Source organism: Nerophis ophidion, linkage group LG01 (assembly GCF_033978795.1).
Source record: "Nerophis ophidion isolate RoL-2023_Sa linkage group LG01, RoL_Noph_v1.0, whole genome shotgun sequence".
Lineage (NCBI taxonomy): Eukaryota > Metazoa > Chordata > Actinopteri > Syngnathiformes > Syngnathidae > Nerophis > Nerophis ophidion.
In genome coordinates, this window is record NC_084611.1 from 81623328 (window position 1) to 81649115 (window position 25788).

At 42.2% G+C, this 25788-nt stretch overlaps 1 protein-coding gene across 1 annotated transcript in view; it reads left to right on the plus strand.

Moving 5' to 3' along the window:
* Nucleotides 1–25788, plus strand: part of dchs2 (dachsous cadherin-related 2) — an 88227-nt gene that overhangs the window by 37411 nt on the left and 25028 nt on the right. Inside the window, exons 10-13 of the mRNA XM_061913127.1 lie at nucleotides 9386–9625; nucleotides 15698–15832; nucleotides 19658–19867; nucleotides 24287–25147. Coding sequence (XP_061769111.1) covers nucleotides 9386–9625; nucleotides 15698–15832; nucleotides 19658–19867; nucleotides 24287–25147 — 1446 coding nt within the window. The remainder of the gene's footprint in view (nucleotides 1–9385; nucleotides 9626–15697; nucleotides 15833–19657; nucleotides 19868–24286; nucleotides 25148–25788) is intronic.

Genomic DNA, 25788 nt, shown 5'->3' on the forward strand with positions numbered 1-25788 from the left:
CTAAAACAAAATGCCAGAAATTTCGACAGGAAAACAAGAACCCTATCCATTCTGACAGACATTAGAATGACCGTATCTTATAGAGAACAGCAAGAATACTATCAGTTTTGACAACTGATAGCAAGAACCCAATCAATCAAGAACTTTATCAATTTTGACAGCTGCCAACCATGGTACAGCAGAGACATTCAGAGTTATGCAAGAACCCCTATCAATTTTGACAAAATAAAACAAAATGCCGGAAATTTTAACAGGAAAAAAAGAACCCTATCAATTTTGACAGACATTAGAATGACCGTAACTTATAGAGAACAGCAAGAATACTATCAGTTTTGACAACTGATAGCAAGAACCCAATCAATTAAGAACTCTATCAATTTTGACAGCTGCCAACCATGGTACAGCAGAGACATTCAGAGTAACGTAAGAACCCTATCAATTTTGACAGGCTAAAACAAAATGCCAGAAATTTCAACATGAATAAAAGAACCCTATCAATTTTGACAGAAATTAGAATGGACGTAGCTTATAGAGAAGAGCAGGAATACTATCAGTTTTGACAACTGATAGCAAGAACCCAATCAATTAAGAACTTTATCAATTTTGACAGCTCCCAACCATGGTACAGCAGAGACATTCAGAGTAATGCAAGAACCCTATCAATTTTGACAAGATAAAACAAAATGCCATACATTTCGACAGGAAAACAAGAACCCTATCCATTCTGACAGACATTAGAATGACCGTATCTTATAGAGAACAGCAATAATAGTATCAGTTTTGACAACTGATAGCAAGAACCCGATCAATCAAGAACTTAATCAATTTTGACAGCTGCCAACCATGGTACAGCAGAGACATTCAGAGTAATGCAAGAACCCCTATCAATTTTGACAAAATAAAACAAAATGCCGGAAGTTTCAACAGGAAAAAAAGAACCCTATCAATTTTGACAGACATTAGAATGACCGTAACTTATAGAGAACAGCAAGAATACTATCAGTTTTGACAACTGATAGCAAGAACCCAATCAATTAAGAACTCTATCAATTTTGACAGCTGCCAACTATGGTACAGCAGAGACATTCAGAGTAACGTAAGAACCCTATCAATTTTGACAGGCTAAAACAAAATGCCAGAAATTTCAACAGGAAAACAAGAACCCTATCAATTTTGACAGATATTAGAATGACTGTAACTTATAGAGAACAGCAAGAATACTATCAGTTTTGAAAACTGATAGCAAGAAACCAATCAATTAAGAACTCTATCAATTTTGACAGCTGCCAACCATGGTACAGCAGAGACATTCAGAGTAACGTAAGAACCCTATCAATTTTGACAGGCTAAAACAAAAGGCCAGAAATTTCAACAGGAAAACAAGAACCCTATCAATTTTGACAGATATTAAAGCATGACCGTAACTTATAGAGAACACCAAGAATACTATCAGTTTTGACAACTGATAGCGAGAACCCGATCAGTTAAGAACTTTATCAATTTTGACAGCTGTCAACCATGGTACAGCAGAGACATTCAGAGAAAAGTAAGAACCCTATCAATTTTGACAAGATCAAACAAAATGCCAGAAATTTCAACAGGAAAACAAGAACCCTATCTATTTTGACATATATTAGAATGACTGTAACTTATAGAGAACAGCAAGAATAATATCAGTTTTGAAAACTGATAGCAAGAACCCAATCAATTAAGAACTTTATCAATTTTGACAGCTGCCAACTATGGTACAGCAGAGACATTCAGAGTAAAGCAAGAACCCTATCAATTATGACAAGATAAAACAAAATGCCAGAAATCTCGAGAAAAAAAGCAAGAACCCTATCAATTTTGACACATATCAGAGACTGAATGGCAGTGACTCACAGTTCTCTTCACAGGCCTCTCCAATTCACAATACTGTCCATGAAAATGAGTGGCCCTTTCAAGTCGTCGCTCTTGACTTGTTTTTCTAAGCAAGAACCCTATCCATTTTGACATTCTCATACACTGGATGGCCGAGGTTGCTTAAAGCAACGATGACCTCAGAAGAATAATACCAAAGTCACCACTGCAGACTTTCAAGGGTTGTTGATATAGAACGGGGGTCGACAACCCGCGTCTCTAGAGCCGCATGCAGCACTTTAGCGCCGCCCTAGTGGCTCTCTGGAGCTTTTTCAAAAATATATGAAAAATGGAAACAGATGAGGGGAAAAAAAACTTATTTTTTGTTTTAATATAGTTTCTGTAGGAGGACAAACATGACGCAAACCTCCCTAATTGTTATAAAGCACACTGTTTATATTAAACATGCTTCACTGATTCGAGTATTTGGCGAGCGCCGTTTTGTCCTACTAAATTTGGCGGTCCTGGAACTCACCGTCGTTTGTTTACATCAGGGGTCGGCAACCCAAAATTTTGAAAGAGCCATATTGGACCAAAAATACAAAAACAAATACGTCCGGAGCCGCGAAAAAATAAAAGCCATATTACACACAGATAGTGTGTCATGAGATATAAATTGAATTATGAGGACTTCCATCCATCCATCCATTTCCTACCGCTTATTCCCTTTGGGGTCACGGGGGGTGCTGGTGTCTATCTCAGCTACAATAGGGCGGAAGGCAGTGTACACTCTGGACAAGTCGCCACCTCATCGCAAGGCAACACATTTAGACGGACAACATTCACACTCACATTCACACGACTTAAAGGAAACTAAATGAGCTCAAATATAGCTACAAATGAGGCATAATGACGCAATATGTACATACAGCTAGCCTAAATAGCATGTTAGCATCCATTAGCTTGCAGTGACCAAATTTGTCTGATTAGCACTCCACATAAGTCAATAACATCAACAAAGCTTACCTTTGTGCATTCATGCACAACGTTAAAAGTTTGGTATACAAAGAAGTGGCATAAAACATGTCTTAGAAAGTCGGAGAAAGTTATACATGTAAACAAACGACGGTGAGTTCAAGGACCGTCAAATTTAGTAGGACAAAACGGCGCTCGCCAAATACTCGAATCAGTGAAACATGTTTAATATAAACAGTGTGCTTTATAACAATTAGGGAGGTTTGTGTCATGTTTGTCCTCCTACAGAAACCGTATTAAAACAAAAAATATATATTTTTTCCCCTCATCTTCTTTCCATTCTTCATACATTTTTGAAAAAGCCCCAGAGAGCCACTAGGGCGGCGCTAAAGAGCCTCATACGACTCTAGAGCCGTGGGTTGCCGACCCCCGGTCTACTCACATAAAGATCTGCCTGTCCATTTCATACATTGTGCAATCCGTCTATCTTCACACATCAATCAATCAATCAATGTTTATTTATATAGCCCCAAATCACAAATGTCTCAAAGGACTGCACAAATCATTACGACTACAACATCCTCGGAAGAACCCACAAAAGGGCAAGGAAAACTCACACCCAGTGGGCAGGGAGAATTCACATTCAGTGGGACGCCAGCGACAATGCTGACTATGAGAAACCTTGGAGAGGACCTCAGATGTGGGCAACCCCCCCCCCTCTAGGGGACCGAAAGCAATGGATGTCGAGCGGGTCTAACATGATACTGTGAAAGTTCAATCCATAGTGGCTCCAAGACAGCAGTGAGAGTCCCGTCCACAGGAAACCATCTCAAGCGGATCAGCAGCGTAGAGATGTCCCCAACCGATACAGGCGAGCGGTCCATCCTGGGTCCCGACGAGCGGTCCATCCTGGGTCTCGACTCTGGACAGTCAGTACTTCATCCATGGTCATCGGACCGGACCCCCTCCACAAGGGAGGGGGGGACATAGGAGAAAGAAAAGAAGCGGCAGATCAACTGGTCTAAAAAGGAGGTCTATTTAAAGGCTAGAGTATACAGATGAGTTTTAAGATGAGACTTAAATGCTTCTACTGAGGTAGCATCTCGAACTGTTACCGGGAGGGCATTCCAGAGTACTGGAGCCCGAACGGAAAACGCTCTATAGCCCGCAGACTTTTTTTGAGCTCTAGGAATCACTAATAAGCCGGAGTCTTTTGAACGCAGATTTCTTGCCGGGACATACGGTACAATACAATCGGCAAGATAGGCTGGAGCTAGACCGTGTAGTATTTTATACGTAAGTAGTAAAACCTTAAAGTCACATCTTAAGTGCACAGGAAGCCAGTGCAGGTGAGCCAGTACAGGCGTAATATGATCAAACTTTCTTGTTCTTGTCAAAAGTCTAGCAGCCGCATTTTGTACCAACTGTAATCTTTTAATGCTAGACATTGGGAGACCCGAAAATAATACGTTACAGTAATCGAGACGAGACGTAACAAACGCATGGATAATGATCTCGGCGTCTTTAGTGGACAAAATGGAGCGAATTTTAGCGATATTACGGAGATGAAAGAAGGCCGTTTTAGTAACGCTTTTAATGTGTGACTCAAAGGAGAGAGTTGGGTCGAAGATAATACCCAGATTTTTTACAGAGTCACCTTGTTTTATTATTTGGTTGTCAAATGTTAAAGTTGTATTATTAAATAGAGGTCGGTGTCTAGCAGGACCGATAATCAGCATTTCCGTTTTTTTGGCATTAAGTTGCAAAAAGTTAGCGGACATCCATTGTTTAATTTCATTAAGACACGCTTCCAACTGACTACAGTCCGGCGTGTTGGTCAGCTTTAGGGGCATGTAAAGTTGGGTGTCATCAGCATAACAGTGAAAGCTAATACCGTATTTGCGTATGACGTCACCTAGCGGCAGCATGTAGATGCTGAAGAGTACAGGGCCAAGGACCGAACCCTGGGGAACTCCACACGTTACCTTAACATAGTCCGAGGTCACACTGTTATAGGAGACGCACTGCATCCTATCAGTAAGATAAGAGTTAAACCATGACAGGGCTGAGTCTGAAATACCAATTCGTATTTTGATACGCTCTAATAAAATATTATGATCGACGGTATCGAAAGCAGCGCTAAGATCGAGGAGCAGCAACATAGATGACGCATCAGAGTCCATCGTTAGCAATAGATCATTAGTCAGTTTTGCGAGGGCTGTCTCAGTCGAGTGATTTGCCCTGAAACCGGATTGAAAGGTTTCACATAGATTGTTAAACGCTAAGTGCTCATTTAGCTGCTCTGCAACAATTTTTTCGAGGATTTTCGAAATAAAGGGAGGGTGAGACACCGGTCGGTAGTTTACCATGAGGTCTGGATCGAGGTTAGGTCTTTTAAGGAGAGGATGAATAACCGCTTTTTTGAATGCAACGGGAACATTGCCCGAGGAAAGTGATAAGTTTATAATATTTAGCACTGATGGACCTAATAATACAAAAAGCTCCTTGATAAGTTTCCCAGGAAGTGGGTCAAGTAAACATGTTGTTTGTTTTATTCCATTTACACGTTGTAACAATCCTTCTAATGATATTTCATCAAAACGAGAGAAACTATTTTGGATATTTGCAGTATCCGCCGTATATACAATCGTATCTGTGTTACTATAACCCCGTTGTAGCTGGGACGCATTGTCTTTAATCTCCTTTCTAATAAGTTCAATTTTCTTATTAAAGAACTTCATAAAGTCATCTGCCGAATGGGTGGAGCTACTGGAAGGAGTCCCTTGTTGGGTTAGCGATGCTACTGTACTAAACAAAAATTTTGGATCGTTTTTATTAATGCGGATGAGATTTGAGTAATAATTAGTTTTAGCTAAGGTAAGCATGCGTTTATAAGTTATTAAACTATCACTCCATGCTTGATGGTGCACCTCAAGTTTAGTCGTGCGCCATTTGCGTTCCAGCTTTCTACATAATAATTTCTGAGCTCTAGTTTCTTCAGTAAACCATGGCGTACGCCTTTTTGGAGCCTTTTTTAACTTCAGCGGTGCTATACTATCAATGGTTTCGCGCAGGGCGTTGTTAAAGTTGTTAGTGAGGTTATCAATAGAGCCCACATACTTTGGGAACGGTGCCATTACCGAGGGCAGTAGGTCCGCAAGAGTCGTCGTTGTGGCAGCATTAATGTTGCGGCTGCTATAGCAGTTATTATTATTATTAGCTTGCCGAACATGAGTCTGAACTTCGAATTTTATAAGGTAATGATCGGACATTACTTTAGTATACGGGAGTATCATAACTTTGGAGACGGTGATACCTCTGACAAGCACTAGGTCTATCGTATTACCGCTGCGATGCGTCGGTTCATTTATTATTTGTGTAAGACCACAGCTATCAATTATAGTCTGGAGCGCCACGCACGGTGGGTCCAATGGGGTATTCATATGGATATTAAAGTCCCCCATTATAATTATATTATCGGCGTGCGTCACTAGATCAGCAACAAACTCTGAGAATTCACTAATAAAGTCCAAATAGGGCCCTGGGGGGCGGTAGATAACGGCCAGGCACAGAGGCAGAGGTGTGGCAGACTTCATAGAAAGCACCTCAAACGATTTATATTTATTATTTAAGTTAGGACTAAAGTTAAAGTTTTCGTTGTATATTAGTGCGACACCCCCTCCCCTTTTGAGGTGACGGGCAATATGCGCATTCGTATAGTTAGGAGGGGATGCCTCATTTATCGCAAAAAAGTCGTCTGGTTTAAGCCAGGTTTCGCTAAGACCGATGACGTTAAGGTTGTTGTCTCTAATGACCTCATTGACTAATAACGTTTTGGGAGACAAAGATCTGATGTTTAGAAAGCCCATATTATAGGTAGTGGGCTGTTTTAAGGAGTTGTTGATAAAATTATCCGTAGTAGCAATATTAATAATGTTGCGTTTATTATGCGCAGTGTACTTAAAATAATTACGACCATATCTAGGAATTGATATGACGGGAATTTTCAGATTGTCTACTTGGCGCTGCGATAAACTGAACGCATCATAATTTGCCACCTCAGTAGAACGCATGTCTAACTCTGACGAAGTCATAGACACAGTAGAAAAAACATTTTGTGAGTTGTGTATTATTCTACGAAAATTGCTATGTGTACAGGGATCATCCAGCCTGGCGCTGGCTAGTTCTAACTTAACTGACTCCATACCCAGGCTAGCAGGCTCTGTAATTGCCTGTGACCGGGCTTGCTCTAGTGCAGTTAGTCAAATGTGGCTCAATGCGAAGTCTATGTTCCGAGACAAGAGGATAGCGCCTTCCTGGTTAGGGTGAAGGCCGTCTCTCCTCAGCAAGCCAGGTTTGCCCCAGAAAGAGGGCCAATTATCAATAAACGTAAATCCCTGTTGTCTGCAGAAGCTATCCAGCCACCTGTTAAGAGAGACTAATCTGCTATATCTCTCATCATTGCCTCTCCCAGACATAAGGATCTGTCGGTCCCTTTTTAAAAACTGTCTGTCCTTTCACACAAATGTCAGGTTCTCCATTCATGCAATGTACCTCGTCCGTCAAAAAGATGTCGGTCCATTGTGTACAGGTACATTCACATAAAAGTCAGTTTGTCCATTCACATCACAAAAAATACAAACATTAGTCCGTCTATGCGCATAGAAATATGTTTGTCCAATTGCATGAATGCCTGTCATTCATATTAATGCATTGTCCGTCTTCTCACACAACGATCTGTCTTCCATTCATATTCACACATAACATAAGACACACTGTTAACATTTGTTTGTCTACTCACTTAAAGATATGTTGTTCTATTCATATACACTTATAATTATGACAGCATCTCTCTGCTAATTCACATAAATGCCATTTTTTTCGTACTCTGTTCATTCATATAGACGTACTTACCAACATCTGTTTGTCCATTCACATACAGTACACAAATTATGTGAACCTCTGCCTGTCTCTTCACATAAAGATCTGTTAAATCATATTAATGCCGACCATCCATATTCATCCATAGTGTAATTTATCTTCTCACATAAAGATATGTCTGTCCATTCATTCAAATAACTCACATATAATAATTACGTAATATAATGTCGGCCAATTCGCTAAGACTGCATTAATGGTGCCTTCACAGGTGTGTAAGCCACGGTTTCCGACCCCCGGTTTACATGTATAACTTTCTCCGACTTTCTAAGACGTGTTTTATGCCACTTCTTTTTCCGTCTCATTTTGTCCACCAAACTTTTAACGTTGTGCATGAATGCACAAAGGTGAGTTTTGTTGATGTTATTGACTTGTGTGGAGTGCTAATCAGACATTTTTGGTCACTGCATGACTGCAAGCTAATGGATGCTAACATGCTATTTAGGCTAGCTATGTGTACATATTGCATCATTATGCCTCATTTGTAGCTATATTTGAGCTCATTTAGTTTCCTTTAAGTCCTCATAATTCAATTGATAACTCATGACACACTATCTGTGTGTAGTAATAAGGCTTGTATTTTTTTACGGCTCCAGACGGATTTGTTTTTGTACTTTTGGTCCCATATGGCTCTTTCAAAATTTTGGGTTGCCGACCCCTGACATAGAACTATCAATCAATCAATCAATGTTTACTTATATAGCCCTAAATCACTAGTGTCTCAGAGGGCGGCACAAACCACAACACAAACCACTACGACATCCTCGGTAGGCCCACATAAGGGCAAGGAAAACTCACACCCAGTGGGACATCGGTGACAATAATGACTATGAGAACCTTGGAGAGGACGAAAGCAATGGATGTCGAGCGGGTTTAACATGATACTGTGAAAGTTAAATCCATATTGGATCCAACACAGTCGCGAGAGTCCAGTCCAAAGTGGATCCAACACAGCAGCGAGAGTCCCGTTCACAGCGGAGCCAACAGGAAACCATCCCAAGCGGAGGCGGAACAGCAGCGCAGAGATGTCCCCAGCCGATACACAGGCAAGCAGTACATGGCCACCGGATCGGACCGGACCCCCTCCACAAGGGAAAGTGGGACATAGGAGAAAAAGAAAACAAACGGCAGATCAACTGGTCTAAAAAGGGAGTCTATTTAAAGGCTACAGTATACAAATGAGTTTTAAGGGGAGACTTAAATGTTTCTACTGAGGTGGCATCTCGAACTGTTACCGGGAGGGCATTCCAGAGTACTGGAGCCCGAAATGAAAACGCTCTATAGCCCGCAGACTTTTCTGGGCTTTGGGAATCACTAATAAGCCGGAGTCCTTTGAACGCAGATTTCTTGTACTGCGCAAGAGCCCTATTTGTTTTGAAATATACGCAAGGCAGCTGCCGTCAAACTCTGTATATTTTTCCCTGCTCTGTTATTCCCAGTATTGAACGAATGACTTGAAATGTTCCGAAACGTTGGCCCTGGTCTAAACAAGAACACTATCGGTTTTGACAGAGGACACGGGACGAAGTTGTAAACTAAGACAACATCAGGAGATATCCACTTTTAGTCAGTAAAATTGTGACGTATGTCGAAGCAAGACAACTATTGATTTTCAAAGTTGTGCTCTCAGGCCTCTTGCTGCTCTCCGCACCGTTGGACTTTGAGACGGAGCGTTCCCACCGACTGACGGTTGGCGCGGTGGACGGCGGCCGGCCTGCGCTCTCCTCCACTCAGACTCTGACGGTGGACGTGGTGGACGTCAACGACCGGGCGCCCGTCTTCAGTCGGGACGTCTACGCCGCCGCCGTGTCTGAGAACATGGAGCCAGGACAAGCGGTGGTCCGAGTGTCTGCTGATGACCACGATTCAGGTGATATTTCCATTCTAGGGGCCAATGCACGAGTGATTTCAACTAAACCCTCTGTCCTTTATCCAGATCCTCACCCAAATACCAAAATGTAGCATGTCCTTCCTTGATCTATAAATCAGGGCTATATCTCTGTGCTATATCTCCGTCGCTGTGCGATATAGAAAATTACTATATCGTGATATTCGAGTATACGTTTTCACGCAGTTGCTTTTCGCTGCGGGCATTATACTACAGGCTCTTCACTCGTTCTTGTCTCTCCTTCTAACAGAGACCTAAAACAAGCACACCTTCTTACATACGTCACATCAGCAACGTCACACGCCCTCCCCGAGCAGAGAGGTAGTGACATAAGTAATATTAGCCGTGGTGCTAACGCTGCGGTGCGAGTGGTAATACGTGAGAAAGAAGGTGCGAATCTGGTAACAAATGGAGGAAGAATTAATTCCCAAGAAAAACAGCACGGGGTGCGTCCTCTGGCGGTGGTTCGGCTTCAAGCGGGAATATGTTCAACAATTATGCGGCAAAAGCGTTGCTACAAAATTTAGCATCATTTGAAAAGTCACCCACTAGAGAATGAAGAGTGCTTGAAACTCCGTGTGGAGAGGCGGAGCCGGCGAACGAGCAGCGGGGCAGGGCACGCCGAAGCCCGGCCCAAAATGGCGGCGAGGAGGCGGGGACGGCGAGCGAGCGGAGAGGCGGTGCAAGCTGGGAGCGACGCTGCAATCATGATCAGGTGCGCGGGGCGCCCAGCTGGGCGGAATCATCTAATCTCCTCGCAAGGTGGAAAAGGGCTGCAGCGGAGAGAAGGGGGAAGAAGGAAGCGGACGCTGAACGCGAGAGGAAGAGAGTGAGAAGCAGACAACGACGCGGTAAGGTGAAAACTAAAGCTGAACGGTTTTGTTGAAAGAATAAAACAAAAAGTCAAACTGCTCAAAGCCATGTCCTTCCTTGGCGGTCCTGGGAACCCGCACAACGGTGAGAGTTCGTCACACTCCGCATGTCAACATCTCTGTTCGGGGCCACACCCACAAAATACCGGAGCAACAATTTCCAGATCAATACAGTATGAAAAAAAAAATCAAACAACAGAAGGAGATAACGTCTGCAGGAACCTACTACATAGCGAAGGACAAAACACTATTTGATTTCCTATTATGCAGCTAATTTTTATTTGACAGTTATTGAAATATCTTGTGTGACATCATGCACAGAAGTGGACTTTATTTGTTTTTAACTTATTGTAGTGATGTTCTGTACAAAAAGTGCACTTTAATTTAGTGTTGTTTCGATATGTCATCTTAGTGACATCATGCACAAAAGTGCACTAAGAGCCTGTTTTAAAATGTTTCTGACAATCTTGCACTTTCTGTTTTGGAAATGACATGAATGTCTGTGGCACTGCTTAATAACGCTTTAATAAATGCAGTTTTGGTCAATTGACTTAGATGTGATTTCCCTCTGCATGAAAGTTTAAAATGAGCATATATTAATGAAGTATGAACAAGAATGTTTTAATGTAGACGCATAGAATCATCATACTGCTGTGATTATATGCATCAAGTGTTCATTCAAGGCTAAGGCAAAAATGTCGAGATATATATCATGTATCGTGACATGGCCTAAAAATATTGAGATATTATTGAAAGTACTATACTATAAATGTTATTCAACATTTTTTGGGGAGTGGAGTATAGCGCTTCTTATAAAATGTAGTTTTGCACTTTTGGTATTAATTTAACCTCAAATAATCCAGTTTTACTACACACTCATACCTTTGTCATAATATAATATTACATCAAAATGAATATGTTTATGTTTTGCCTTGTGCTCTTTGAGCCTGATAGTGAATTAATCATAAAAACATATTCCGTCCATCCATTTTCTTCCGCTTATCCGAGGTTGGGTCGCGGGGGCAGCAGCCTAAGCAGGGAAGCCCAGACTTCCATCTCCCCAGCCACTTCGTCCAGCTCCTCCCGAGGGATCCTGAGGCGTTCCCAGCCCAGCCGGGAGACTACCCAACGTGTCCTGGGTTTTCCCCGTGGCCTCCTACTGGTCGGACGTGCCCGAAACACCTCCCTAGAGAGGCGTTCGGGTGGCATCCTGACCAGAAGCCCAAACCACAAATATTTAGATAAAGCACTTGAAATGCTGCTACTGATAGCTCGTGAAGAGTCAATAAAAACTAAATCAGGAGGTTGCCTACGGCCACAGCTATCGATAAGGATGGGTACCAAATCTGGTACTTTTTTTGGCACCGACCAAATCCTGCCGATCTTACCGGGTACCGATTCATGTAAAATCCAACGGTGCCATCTTACGGTACCTGGGTAGTGCGTGACATCACGCCCGGTCGCCAACTCTTAGCACCGTGGCACTTGGCGATCACTCCAGCAGCACTGAGAGCGGACTCAGTCAAACCACGTCTAAATAATGTTGCCAATAAAGTAATTACCTCAACGCAAGTAAAGTCAGCCTCCACTTTTCCAAAAATGCGCTAGCTTGATTCTGATATACAAACCCCGTTTCCATATAAGTTGGGAAATTGTGTTAGATGTAAATATAAACGGAATACAATTATTTGCAAATCATTTTCATCCCATATTCAATTTAATGCGCTACAAAGACAAGATATTTGATGTTCAAACTCATAAACTTTATTTTTTTTCCAAATAATAATTAACTTGGTATTTCATGGCTGCAACACCTTTTAAAGTAGTTGGGGAAGGGCATGTTCACCACTGTGTTACATCACCTTTTTCTTTTAACAACACTCAATAAACGTTTGGGAACTGAGGAAACTAATTGTTGAAGCTTTGAAAGTGGAATTCTTTCCCATTCTTGTTTTATGTAGAGCTTCAGTCGTTCAACAGTCCGGGGTCTCCGCTGTCGTATTTTACGCTTCATAATGCGCCACACATTTTCCATGGGAGACAGGTCTGGACTGCAGGCGGGCCAGGAAAGTACCCGCACACTTTTTTTACGAAGCCACGCTGTTGTAACACATGGCTTGGCATTGTCTTGCTGAAATAAGCAGGGGGGTCCATGAAAAAGACGGCGCTTAGATGGCACCGTATGTTGTTCAAAAACCTGTATGTACCTTTCAGTATTAATGGTGCCTTCACGGATGTGTAAGTTATCCATGCCTTGGGCACTAATGCACCCCCATATCATCACAGATGCTGGCTTTTGAACTTTGCGTCGATAACAGTCTGGATAGTTCGCTTCCCCTTTGGTCTGGATGACACGATGTTGAATATTTCCAAAAACAATTTGAAATGTGGACTAGTCAGACCACAGAACACTTTTCCACTTTGCATCGGTCTATCCTAGATGATCTCGGGCCCAGAGCATTTCTGGATGGTGTTGATAAATGGCTTTTGCTTTGCACAGTAGAGCTTTAACTTGCACTTACAGATGTAGCGACCAACTGTATTTAGTGACTGTGGTTTTCTGAAGTGTTCATGAACCCATGTGGAGATGTCCTTTAGAGATTGATGTCGCTTTTTGATACAGTGCCGTCTGAGGGATCGAAGGTCACTGTCATTCAATGTTGGTTTCCGGCCATGCCGCTTACGTGGAGTGATTTCTCCAGATTCTCTAAACCTTTTGATGATATTATGGACCGTAGATGTTGAAATCCCTCCGTTGTATTCCGATTATATTTACATCTAACACAATTTCCCAACTCATATGGAAACGGGGTTTGTACATTGGCTTTGCTTTTCACATGCTACCCATTAGCATTATAGCAAGTTTACACGGCGATTTCAACACCTTCAAATTTGGTAATGAAAACTTCAACTTAAATTAAGTTAAAGTTAAGTTAAAGTACTAATAATTGTCACACGCACACAACCTGGTGTGGTGAAATCTGTCTTCTGTATTGACCCATCCCCTTGTTCACCCGCTGGGTAGAGACATTCAGAGTAAAGTAAGAACCCTATCAATTTAGTTTAGTTAGATTTAGTTCCAGGCCTGTTAAAGATCGCACTCATTGTTTTTTTTCCAGTTGATTTGTTTTAAGGCTTCAAAGGCCTACTGAAATGAGATTTTCTTATTTAAACGGGGATAGCAGGTCCATTCTGTGTGTCATACTTGATCATTCCGCGATATTGACATATTTTTGCTGAAAGGATTTAGTAAAGAACATCCACGATAAAGTTCGCAACTTTTGGTCGCTAATAAAAAAGCCTTGCCTTTACCGGAAGTAGCAGACGATGTGCGCGTGATGTCACTGGTTGTGGAGCTCCTCACATCCTCACATTGTTTACAACCATGGCCACCAGCAGCAAGAGCGATTTAGACTGAGAAAGCGACAATTTCCCCATTAATTTGAGCGAAGATGAAAGATTCGTGGATGAGGATAGTGAGAGTTAAGGACTAGGAAAAAAAAAAAAGACAGGGCAGTGGGAGCGGTTGAGGTGTTATTAGACACATTTACTAGGATATTCTGGAAAATCCCTTATCTGCTTATTGCGTTACTAGTGTTTTAATAATAATAATAATAATGGATTAGATTTATATCGCACTTTTCTATTGTTAGATACTCAAAGCGCTCACAGTGAAGTGGGAACCCATCATTCATTCACACCTGGTGGTGGTAAGCTACATCAGTAGCCACAGCTGCCCTGGGTTAGACTGAAGGAAGCGTGGCTGCCAGTTTACGCCTACGGCCCCTCCGACCACCACCAATCATTCATTCATCATTTATTCACCAGTGTGAGCTGAACCGTGGGCAAAGGGTGAAGTGTCCTGCCCAAGGACACAACGGCAGCGATTTTTGGGGATGTCAATAGGTGGGAAGCGAACCCGCAACCCTCAGGTTTCTGGCACGGCCGCTCTATCCACTACGCCATGGGATTATATGGTACCTCAAAGTCGGAGGGGTGTGGCCACTGGTTTGGTGACCGCCAGTGTCTCTAAGGGAAGCCACGTTTCTCGACGAGGCTAAGCGAAGGCAGCCGTTGGGGCCAGACTGAGCTTTTTTTCCCCCTCCTACACGCGTAGAAGCATCCCACGTTCGGAGGAGGCCGGTCGGAGGAGGCAAGAGAGTCCACAGCTGCCTCTTTGACAGGTGCACGAGGAACGACACAAGCTATCCGCTCATGTCTACGGCAAGAGCCGACTTATTACCACAATTTTCTCACCGAAACCTGCCGTTTGACATGTGGTAGGGAACCATGTTCGCTTGACCGCTCTGTTCCATAGTAAAGCGTCACCTTCGGGAATGTAAACAAGGAAACACCGGCTGTGTTTGTGTTGCTAAAGGCAGCTGCAATACACCGCTTCCCACCTACATCTTTCTTCTTTGACGTCTCCATTATTAATGGAACAAATTGCAAAAGATTCAGCAACACAGATGTCCAGAATACTGTGTAAATATGCGATTAAAGCAGACTACTTATAGCTGGGATCGGGCTGGAAAAAAATGTCCGCTACAACCCGTGAGGTCACGCGATGTTTTCAACAGGATACTTCGTGCAAAATGTTAAATTGCAATTTAGTAAACTAAAAAGGTCGTATTGGCATGTGTTGCAATGTTAATATTTCATCAAAGATGTATAAACTATCAGACTGCGTGGTCGGTAGTAGTGGGTTTCAGTAGGCCTTTAATTACCCCCAACCCTGTGCGTCCATGTCCAACTGAGCCCGAACATCCCTCCTAATCTCACACGTCTGACCTCCAATCACTGCCTTGTTTATTCTAACACGCCTTCTAAGTCCCGTTTATTTAGTCTCCCGCTGCTGACAATGTGTCCGTTTGAATGTTTCTGCCTAGACGGGATGAGGGGGGGGGGGGGGGTGCTGATATAGGAGGGCTCCGAACATTCTTTGGGTGAGAAGTGTCCAAGAACAGCAAGCATGTCGCTCCTCGGGGAGATCTCAAAGGTCTCGTGATGATTTCTATAATCCGAGCCATCTGTGGTAATAATGTGCTGTTTTCCTCCTGGAGGGGCAGATCGGGCCCGCTTGGATCCACCTTTGTGCTTCCCGAACTGTTCATTACCGCAATCACACCGAGAGACGTTCTCCTCACCTTGTTTACACTTGCTTCATGATGGTGTTCCTCAGAGGAGAACGCCGTGGTGTGGTACAGTCTGTCGCCTGGACCGGGCTACGAGTTCTTCAGCATCAACCCGTCTAGTGGACTCATCAGCACCGCCTCCTTGCTGGACAGAGAGAAGCAGCAGCAGTTCACTCTCAGAGGTAGGACCACTCTCACGCACCCCCCCCCCAAGTTGTACTGCCCTGGAAGCATTCAGCGGGGGATAAAAGCGCTTTCAGATGTTCTATCAGAATATTAGTCCAGTCGGCAGGGCGGCGAGTAATTAGACCTGATAATGAAACGTAATAACAGGAAAAGACGAATCACCCGAAAGTGCGCCAGAACCAAGTTAGGTTTTCCTCCCGGAGAGATATGAGACGAAAAAAGTCAATGCAAAGATGAAACATGTCGAAAAGTAAAGGAGGTTCAGCTTCTAAAAAGGAGGTTTTATGTCATGTTTTGTGGTCACGTTCTGTTTGGTTTTGTACTCATTGTGCACTCTTGTTTGTTTTTGTCACTATGACAACTCATTAGTTTTCACCTGTCATGTCACGCACCTGATTCACTTGGACTCATGCACCTGTTAATCACCACGGCACTATTTAAGCCTGCAGTTGCCAGGCAGTCAGCCTGGCGACATCACCTTCTACACACCCTTGATACCCGATTGATTACGCCAGGAGTGTCCCAACTTTATCCACTGAGGGCCGAACACTGAAAAATCAAAGCAAGCTGGGGCCATTTTGATATTTTTTATTTTACAAAACAATACAATATATGTATAAAAAATATACATTTCGGCCTCCACTCAGGCTTGATCCCAGGGACTCCAAAGGGTTTTGGTCCAAAAAATATTAAAAATGTGTCATTGTTCAGTATTATTATTTTTATTATTATTCAAGTTTTAAATCTCTAAATCAACATTAGGTCCATCTGTCCATATAATGATTTTAAAGATTTAAGTCATATGTTCTTTGTGTCACAAAAAACCCAATTTATTTATGGAAAAGTCAAGTCAAGTCAGCTTTATTTGTCAATTTCTTTACATGTAAAGACATACAAAGGAATCGAAATTTTGTTTCGCACTCTCCCATGCGTAGACAAAAAGAAAAAGAAAACACAAACAGTAAAGTGCAACATAAATATGTCTACCTACTAAAGTGACAATATATATAGTTTCTGTTGTTTTTTAAATAGGATATGGCTGTAAACAATGTGTGTTTCATCAGTCGTGCAAATACTTATGATATAGCAGCAGATGTGTGCAATTTTGCATAGTCATTTTTTCTGTGGGTCATGGGGTTTGGAGTTCGGTTGATCCAGGGAGGGGGATTTCAAAGTCCTGACAGCCTGATGGACACACAAAATATGAAAAAATATGCAATATTTTCACCCAATATTTTTTTTTTTTGCAATATTTGAGATTATATAATAATCGGAGCCTTAAAAAGGTCAATAACTCATAACACCATTGGTTGTTTTTGGAGCAATGACACTTAAAAACAAATCACACTAAAATCATTGGGGATCCAAAAGGGTCCTACACATTAAAGTGTTAGAAAAAACATTTTTTACTCTTTACTTTTACCACAATAATCTCGAGATCAACTTCAGATCTATCCGTCAATTATACGTTTTATTGTTGTTTATATTTTTTGTTTTTTCATTTTAGGCCCTTCTTTGAGAAAAACAGCTCAGTTTTTTATCCGGCAAACACAAAATATGCAATATTTTCACCCAATATTTTTTTTTGCAATATTTGAGATTATATAATAATGGGAGCCTTAAAAAAGTCAATAACTCATAACACCATTGATTTTAATTCATTATTATTTTTTCAGCAATGACACTTAAAAACAAATCACACTAAAATCATTGGGGATCCAAAAGGGTCCTACACATTAAAGTGTTAGAAAAAACATTTTTTACTGTTTACTTTTACCACAATAATCTCGAGATCAACTTCAGATCTATCCGTCAATTATACGTTTTATTGTTGTTTATGTTTTTTTTTTTTTCATTTTAGGCCCTTCTTTGAGAAAAACAGCTCAGTTTTTTTATCTGGCAAACACAAAATATGCAATATTTTCACCCAATATTTTTTTTTGCAATATTTGAGATTATATAATAATCGGAGCCTTAAAAAGGTCAACAACTCATAACACCATTGATTTTAATTCATTATTATTTTTTCAGCAATGACACTTAAAAACAAATCACACTAAAATAATTGGGGACCCAAAAGGGTCCTACACATTAAAGTTTTAGAACATAAATTTTTTACTGTTTACTTTTAACACAATAATCTCGAGATCAACTTCAGATCTATCCGTCAATTATACGTTTTATTGTTGTTTATGTTTTTTGTTTTTTCATTTTAGGCCCTTCTTTGAGAAAAACAGCTCAGTTTTTTTATCTGGCAAACACAAAATATGCAACATTTTCCCCCAAAAATATCTCAAAGTGGGAAATTTAACATGACGTAATTGGAGCCTTGAATAGGTCAATAATTCATAATTACATTGATTTTGATTCATTATTATTTTTTAACCTTCCTCTTGTGTTAGCTTTCTGTTACCATCTCTTATGTTAACGGGTCGGTTTTGACCCAAGTTTTAAATCAGCTGTAAAATACACTAAAAACAATTATCTATCATCCAATTTGTTTCTCATCTCTTGGTTACCTTGTTAGGCTTCCTTATCCTTGAAAATATTGGTTTTAATATTTTTGGTTTGGGCCATTGGGCCTTTTTTTGTCAGTATACCCCTCGATTTCAATTTTTTAAAATGGTAAAACGAACCTCAAGAGAATCATATACATAAAAAAAGGTTGTTGTGTTACCTAACTATTACTAAGGGGTATTAGAACACATCTCTTAGATAAATGTGTTATGTTTATTTTTTCATTTTAAGAATTTTAACTATAGAAACATCTATGGTGTTACGGGTCAATTTCGACCCATATATATTTACTTCAAGAAAAAGGCTAAAAAGTATTTTTTTCAGCAACAGAAATCCAACATCAAACAAACAACCAATCAAGCAAATAAAACCAAGAGAAATAGATTACTAGTTCCAAAACTAATAAAAAAACAAAATCAGAGTGGCAAAAAGTGACACTTTTAGTGTCCGTCTTTTGTTTGTTTTTGTACAGGATAACAAGGTAAAATGAGAAGCCACTAAAGCTCACATGATTGGGAGAGGAGCTGGCTGTCAGTGTGTTCAGTTTTGGCTCTTATCATTGCTTTGTCATCTTATTTTTATAACCGGGTCGAAACCGACCCTAACAACACCAAGGGCATAATTTCTACCAGAGCATTTTATAATTTAGTGAAAAAAATTTAAATGTTTTATTTTGTTGACAAAGAGGTTCCTGACAAAGTCAAAAAGCTTTGATGCAAAAAAATTAATGTATGTGGTGTTTTTATACATTTAAAAACTATAACGGGTCGGTGCCGACCCTAACACAAAAACGGCCTGTATGGCAGTTTTGTGTTATTAGAGTAAACATTACAACTTTTTCTTGTTACATTTCACCCGTTTGCTCTTTTATATCACTTTTTACGTTTTAACATTTTTTCAATCGTATTTTTAACATGTGCCGTGGGGCCGTTAAAAAATTACCTGCGGTCCGCAAATGGACTCCGGCCGCACTTTGGACACCCCTGGGTTACGCGGCCCATGCCTTAGTGCTCATTCCATTGCTCTGTTGTTTTTGACTTCTTCACGCCACAGTAAGTGTTTCGTTTTTATGTCCACAGTTTAGTAAGTTTTTTTTTTTTAGTTCATGTTTCATGTCCTAAGTTGTTTTAACCTCCGCCTTGGGCGCGCCTTTTGTTTTTCACTTTTTGAGTGATTCATTAAAAGATGTCATTACTTTCACGCCATGTCCGGTCCAGTTGATTTGCACCACAGGAAAACAAACCGCACCAAAGTCCAAGTCTTGACAGTTTTACGGGTCTTGTCTTTCTCATTCCCGTCCTCAGTCCAAGCTCGTGACAGCGGCTCACGGCCTCTGTCGAGCGTGGCCACGGTGCTGTGCTCCGTGCTGGACGACAACGACAACCCTCCGGACTTCGCGCAGTCCTCCTTCCGGATCGGCGTGCCGGAAAACCTGCCCCCCGGGGTCCTTCACACGGCCCAGGCCTACGACCCGGACCGAGGCGAGAACGGCACCGTGCAGTACTCCATACAAGGTGAGACGACGGGGAGGATTCTTGTGCATCGGAATTGACGGGGGACTATGGAAAAAGTAGTTGGATGTTAAGCGACGTAGAAACAAAGTATTTTGTAATTGTGATAAGGAGAACGTGAGGTTAATCGGAGAAACACTGTTACTTCCTAAACTTATACAGTATATAATAAGTAGCTTTGACGTCAATGTTTGCAGTGCAGGAGAACGTGTGAAGGAAAACACACTCGGGCTCTTTTTGACCACATGCTCCTCCTGAGAACCAACGTCCTCTGCAGTGGACATTTCTGTTTTTGCATAACAGGGCCAGACTTAAAGTGGGCGAGACTTAGACCTAAGAGTGGGCGAGACTTAGCTTTATGTTGGGCGCGACTTACACTTAGGAGTGGGCGAGACTTACACTTAAGTTGGGCGCGACTTAGACTTAAGGGTGGGCGAGACTTAGGCTTAAGTTGGGCGCAACTTAAACTTAAAGTGGGAACGACTTAAACTTGAGTTGGGCGTGACTTAGACTTAAGTTGGGCGCAACTTAAACTTAAAGTGGGAACGACTTAAACTTGAGTTGGGCTTGACTTAGACTTAAGAGTGGGTGAGACTTAGACTTAAGTTGGGTGCAACTTAAACTTGAGTTGGGCGCGACTTAAACTTAAGAGTAAATGAGACTTAGACTTAAGTTGGGTGAGACTTAGACTTAAGTTGGGCGCAACTTAAACTTAAAGTGGGCACGACTTAAACTTGAGTTGGGCGCGACTTAAACTTGAGAGTGGGTGAGACTTAGACTTAAGTTGGGCGTGACTTAGAATTAAAGTGTGCATGACTTAAACTCAAAGTGGCCGTGACTTAGACTTAAAGTGGATGCAACTTAAACTTAAAGTGGGCACGACTTTAACTTGAGTTGGGCGCAACTTAAACTTGAGTTGGGCGCGACTTGGACTTAAAGTGGGCGAGACTTAGACTTAAGTTGGGCGCAACTTAAACTCAAAGTTAGCATGACTTAAACTTGAGTTGGGCGGGACTTAAACTTGAGTTGGGCGCGACTTAGACTTCAGAGTGGGCGAGACTTAAACGTAAGATGGGCGCAACTTAGACTTAAAGCGGGCACGACTTAAACTTGAGTTGGGCGCGACTTAAACTTGAGTTGGTCGCGACTTAGACTTAAGAGTGGTCGAGACTCAGACTTAAGTTGGGCGTAACTTAAACTTAAAGTGGCCACAATTTAAACTTGGGTTGGGCGCGACTTAGACTTAAGAGTGAGTGAGACTTAGACTTAAGTTGGGTGCAACTTAGACTTAAAGTGGGCACGACTTAAACTTAAAGTGGGCGCGACTTAGACTTGAAGTGGATGTAACTTAAACTCAAAGTGTTTGTGACTTACACCTAAAGTGTGTGCGACTTAGACTTAAAGTGGGCACGACTTAAGCTTGAGTTGGGCACGACTTAGACTTAAGAGTGGGCGAGACTTAAACTTAAGTTGGGCGCAACTTGAACTTGAAGTGGGCACGACTTAAACTTGAGTTGGGCGCAACTTAAACTTGAGTTGGGCGTGACTTGGACTTAAGAGTGGGCGAGACTTAAACTTAAGTTGGGCGCAACTTAGACCTAAAGTGGGCACAACTTAAACTTAAAGTGGGCGCGACTTAGACTTGAAGTGGATGTAACTTAAACTCAAAGTGTTTGTGACTTACACCTAAAGTGTGTGCGACTTAGACTTAAAGTGGGTACGACTTAAGCTTGAGTGGGGCACGACTTAGACTTAAGAGTGGGCGAGACTTAAACTTAAGTTGGCCGCAACTTGAACTTGAAGTGGGCACGACTTAAACTTGAGTTGGGCGCGATTTAGACTTAAGAGTGGGCGAGACCTAGACTTAAGTTGGGCGCAACTTAAACTTAAAGTGTGCATGACTTAAACTTGAGTTGGGCGTGACTTAAACTTGAAAGTGGGTGAAACTTAGACTTAAGTTGGGTGCAACTTAGACTTAAAGTGGGCATGACTAACTTAAAGTGGGTGGGACTTAGACTTAAAGTGGATGTGACTTAAACTTAAAATGGGCGTGACTTTGACTTAAAGTGGGCACGACTTAAGCTTGAGTTGGGCGCGATTTAGACTAAAGAGTGGGCGAGACTTAGACTTAAGTTGGGCGCAACTTAAACTTAAAGTGGGCACGACTTAAACTTGAGTTGGGCGCGACTTAAACTTGAGAGTGGGCACAACTTAAACTTAAAGTGGGCGCGACTTAGACTTGAAGCGGATGTAACTTAAACTCAAAGTGTTTGTGACTTACACCTAAAGTGTGTGCGACTTAGACTTAAAGTGGGCACGACTTAAGCTATAGTTGGGCACGACTTAGACTTAAGAGTGGGCGAGACTTAAACTTAAGTTGGGCGCAACTTGAACTTGAAGTGGGCACGACTTAAACTTGAGTTGGGCGCGATTTAGACTTAAGAGTGGGCGAGACCTAGACTTAAGTTGGGCGCAACTTAAACTTAAAGTGGGCATGACTTAAACTTGAGTTGGGCGTGACTTAAACTTGAAAGTGGGTGAAACTTAGACTTAAGTTGGGTGCAACTTAGACTTAAAGTGGGCAGGACAAAATTTAAGTGGGTGTGACTTAGACTTAAAGTGGATGTGACTTAAACTTAAAATGGGCGTGACTTTGACTTAAAGTGGGCACGACTTAAGCTTGAGTTGGGCACGACTTAGACTTAAGAGTGGGCGAGACTTAAACTTAAGTTGGGCGCAACTTGAACTTGAAGTGGGCATGACTTAAACTTGAGTTGGGTGCGATTTAGACTAAAGAGTGGGCGAGACTCAGACTTAAGTTGGGCGCAACTTAAACTTAAAGTGGCCACAATTTAAACTTGAGTTGGGCGCGACTTAGACTTAAGAGTGGGTGAGACTTAGACTTAAGTTGGGTGCAACTTAGACTTAAAGTGGGCATGACTTAAACTTAAAGTGGGCGCGACTTAGACTTGAAGTGGATGTAACTTAAACTCAAAGTGGGTGTGACTTAGACCTAAAATGTGTGTGACTTAGACTTAAAGTGGGCACGACTTAAGCTTGAGTTGGGCACGACTTAGACTTAAGAGTTGGAGAGATTTAAACTTAAGTTGAGCGCAAGTTGAACTTGAAGTGGGCATGACTTAAACTTGAGTTGGGCGCAATTTAGACTTAAGAGTGGGCGTGACTTAGACTTAAGTTGGGCGCAACTTAAACTTAAAGTGGGCATGACTTAAATTTGAGTTGGGCATGACTTAAACTTGAGACTGGGTGAGACTTAGACTTAAGTTGCGTGCAACTTAGACTTAAAGTGGGTGTGACTTAGACATAAAGTGGATGTAACTTAAACTTAAAGTGGGCGTGACTTTGACTTAAAGTGGGCACGGCTTAAGCTTGTGTTGGGCACGACTTAGACTTAAGAGTGGGCGAGACTTAAACTTAAGTTGGGCGCAACTTGAACTTGAAGTGGGCACGACTTAAACTTGAGTTGGGCGCGATTTAGACTTAAGAGTGGGTGAGACTTATACTTAAGTTGGGCGCAACTTAAACTTAAAGTGGGCATGACTTAAACTTGAGTTGGGCGTGACTTAAACTTGAGACTGGGTGAGACTTAGACTTAAGTTGCGTGCAACTTAGACTTAAAGTAGGCATGACTAACTTAAAGCGGGTGTGACTTAGACTTAAAGTGGATGTGACTTAAACTTAAAATGGGCGTGACTTTGACTTAAAGTGGGCACGACTTAAGCTTGAGTTGGGCACGACTTAGACTTAAGAGTGGGCGAGACTTAAACTTAAGTTGGGCGCAACTTGAACTTGAAGTGGGCACGACTTAAACTTGAGTTGGGCGCGATTTAGACTTAAGAGTGGGCGGGACTTAGACTTAAGTTGGGCGCAACTTAAACTTAAAGTGGGCATGACTTAAATTTGAGTTGGGTGGGACTTAAATTTGAGAGTGGGTGAGACTTAGACTTAAAAATGCATTTTTAAACAATATGATTTGCTTGGGCGGCTAGGAGACACCGAGAGTATCAAGCAGTATAAAATGGATTAGAAAGGACAGATTAAAAAAAAATTTAAAATACAAAAATAAATTTCAAGTTAAAATATTTTAACTTGGGACATCCCGCGGGCCGGATTTTGGACGTTGGCGGGCCAGATCTTGCCCATGGGAACCCCTGATTTACCATGAATTGATTAACATGGACCTCGACTTAAACAAGTTGAAAAACTTATTGGGGTGTTACCATTTAGTGGTCAATTGTACAGAATATGTCCTGAACTGTGCAATCTACTAATAAAAGTTTCAATCAATCAATCAAAGACCACTCTTCATACTTGACACACTGCCTCTTTGTGGAGTTATTAAAAACTACAGGGACCATCATGGTTAATTGAAAAGAGACATTAATTATTGTGTATTTGTAGGCGAGGACTACAGAGGCGTCTTCACTATCGACAGTCACACAGGCGTGGTCAGGTCCATGCAGGTCCTGGACCATGAGAACAAACCGAACTACACGCTGACCATACAGGCCCGCGACTGCGGCCCGAGCCCTCTCAGTTCCACCACACAGCTCCAGCTGCTTCTTCTGGACCAGAACGACAACACCCCAACCTTCACCCGCAAGAGCTACCAGGCCTCTCTCAGCGAGGGTCTCCCGGCCGGAGTGGAGGTCCTGAGCGTCACCGCCCTGGACCCCGACGAGGGGTCAAACGGCGCCGTGGCGTACTCGCTGACAGAGGACAGCAGCCGGGGCGCCTTCTCCGTCGACGCTTACACGGGTGAGATCCGGACCACGCGGACGCTGGACCGTGAGAGCGGGGCCCGGTTCAGCCTGAGGGTGATGGCTACAGACGGCTGCAGTCAAGGACCGCTCAGCTCCTTTGCATCCGTCGACATCCAAGTGGAGGACGTCAACGACAACGTGCCCGTCTGTGAGCACAATCCCATCGACGCTTTCATCTCCACGAGGACGTTTCCGAACCAGGTCGTCGCCACGGTGACGGCGACCGACGCGGACCAGGGTCCGAACGGAACGGTCGTATTCTCCCTGTCGGACAACGAGAATCTCTTCGACGTTAACAGCGAGTCGGGAGAGATTTCACTCCGACGGCGAGTGAGGGCAGGTTTCTCCGTCAAGAAGCTTCAGGTGCACGTTTCAGACCGGGGACTTCCGGCTTTGACCTCCAGCTGCTTGGTGTTTGTCCGCCTCGAAGGAGAACCTCAGGGTCTGCAGTTCTCGCACAAGGTTTACAACGCCACCATCCAGGAGAACAGCAGGGCAGGTAAGTGGAACCAATTTTTCATGTGTGAGCAAAGGCCAAAACTCCTTGAGCATTCAGTGGCGCACATGTGAGCGACGGCAGACATGCACACTGTTATGCACTTATCTTTTTAGATTTGCCGTGTGCAGAGGACGCTTGAGCAGTGTGCAATTGAACAGGCGTGTACCTTAGAGGGAATGTTGGGTGAGACCACTGGAGTTCTGCCAGGGATGTTTTGTGGTTTTAGCAGAATACGCAAAAACTGCTGTAAGGATTTGGGCCTGGGCACGGAAAGATCTGATGCAAGTGTGTCCTAAGTGTGGGCCCCAGCTAATTTTTTTAACAGCACACAGAACATTATAAAAATACGATTACAAAAAAAAAAACATAACAAAGGTGAAATGTTGACACTGATAAAGCTGCGAGGCAGGCTGTTTGTTTTTCTCTTTCAAACTGTCATTGCTCAAAAATGTTTTTAATTTAAATCCATTGTGTTATCATTGACTTATTATAGGCAACATTGAATTAAATATTCCACTTTTAAATAGTTATTGGAAGTCAAATATTGCATATTGTGCGTGTTTGCCATATTAAAACAAATGTTATCTCTGACAAAATGGGCATAAAACAAAGTTGATCTACAGATTCAAGCATTGAAAGTA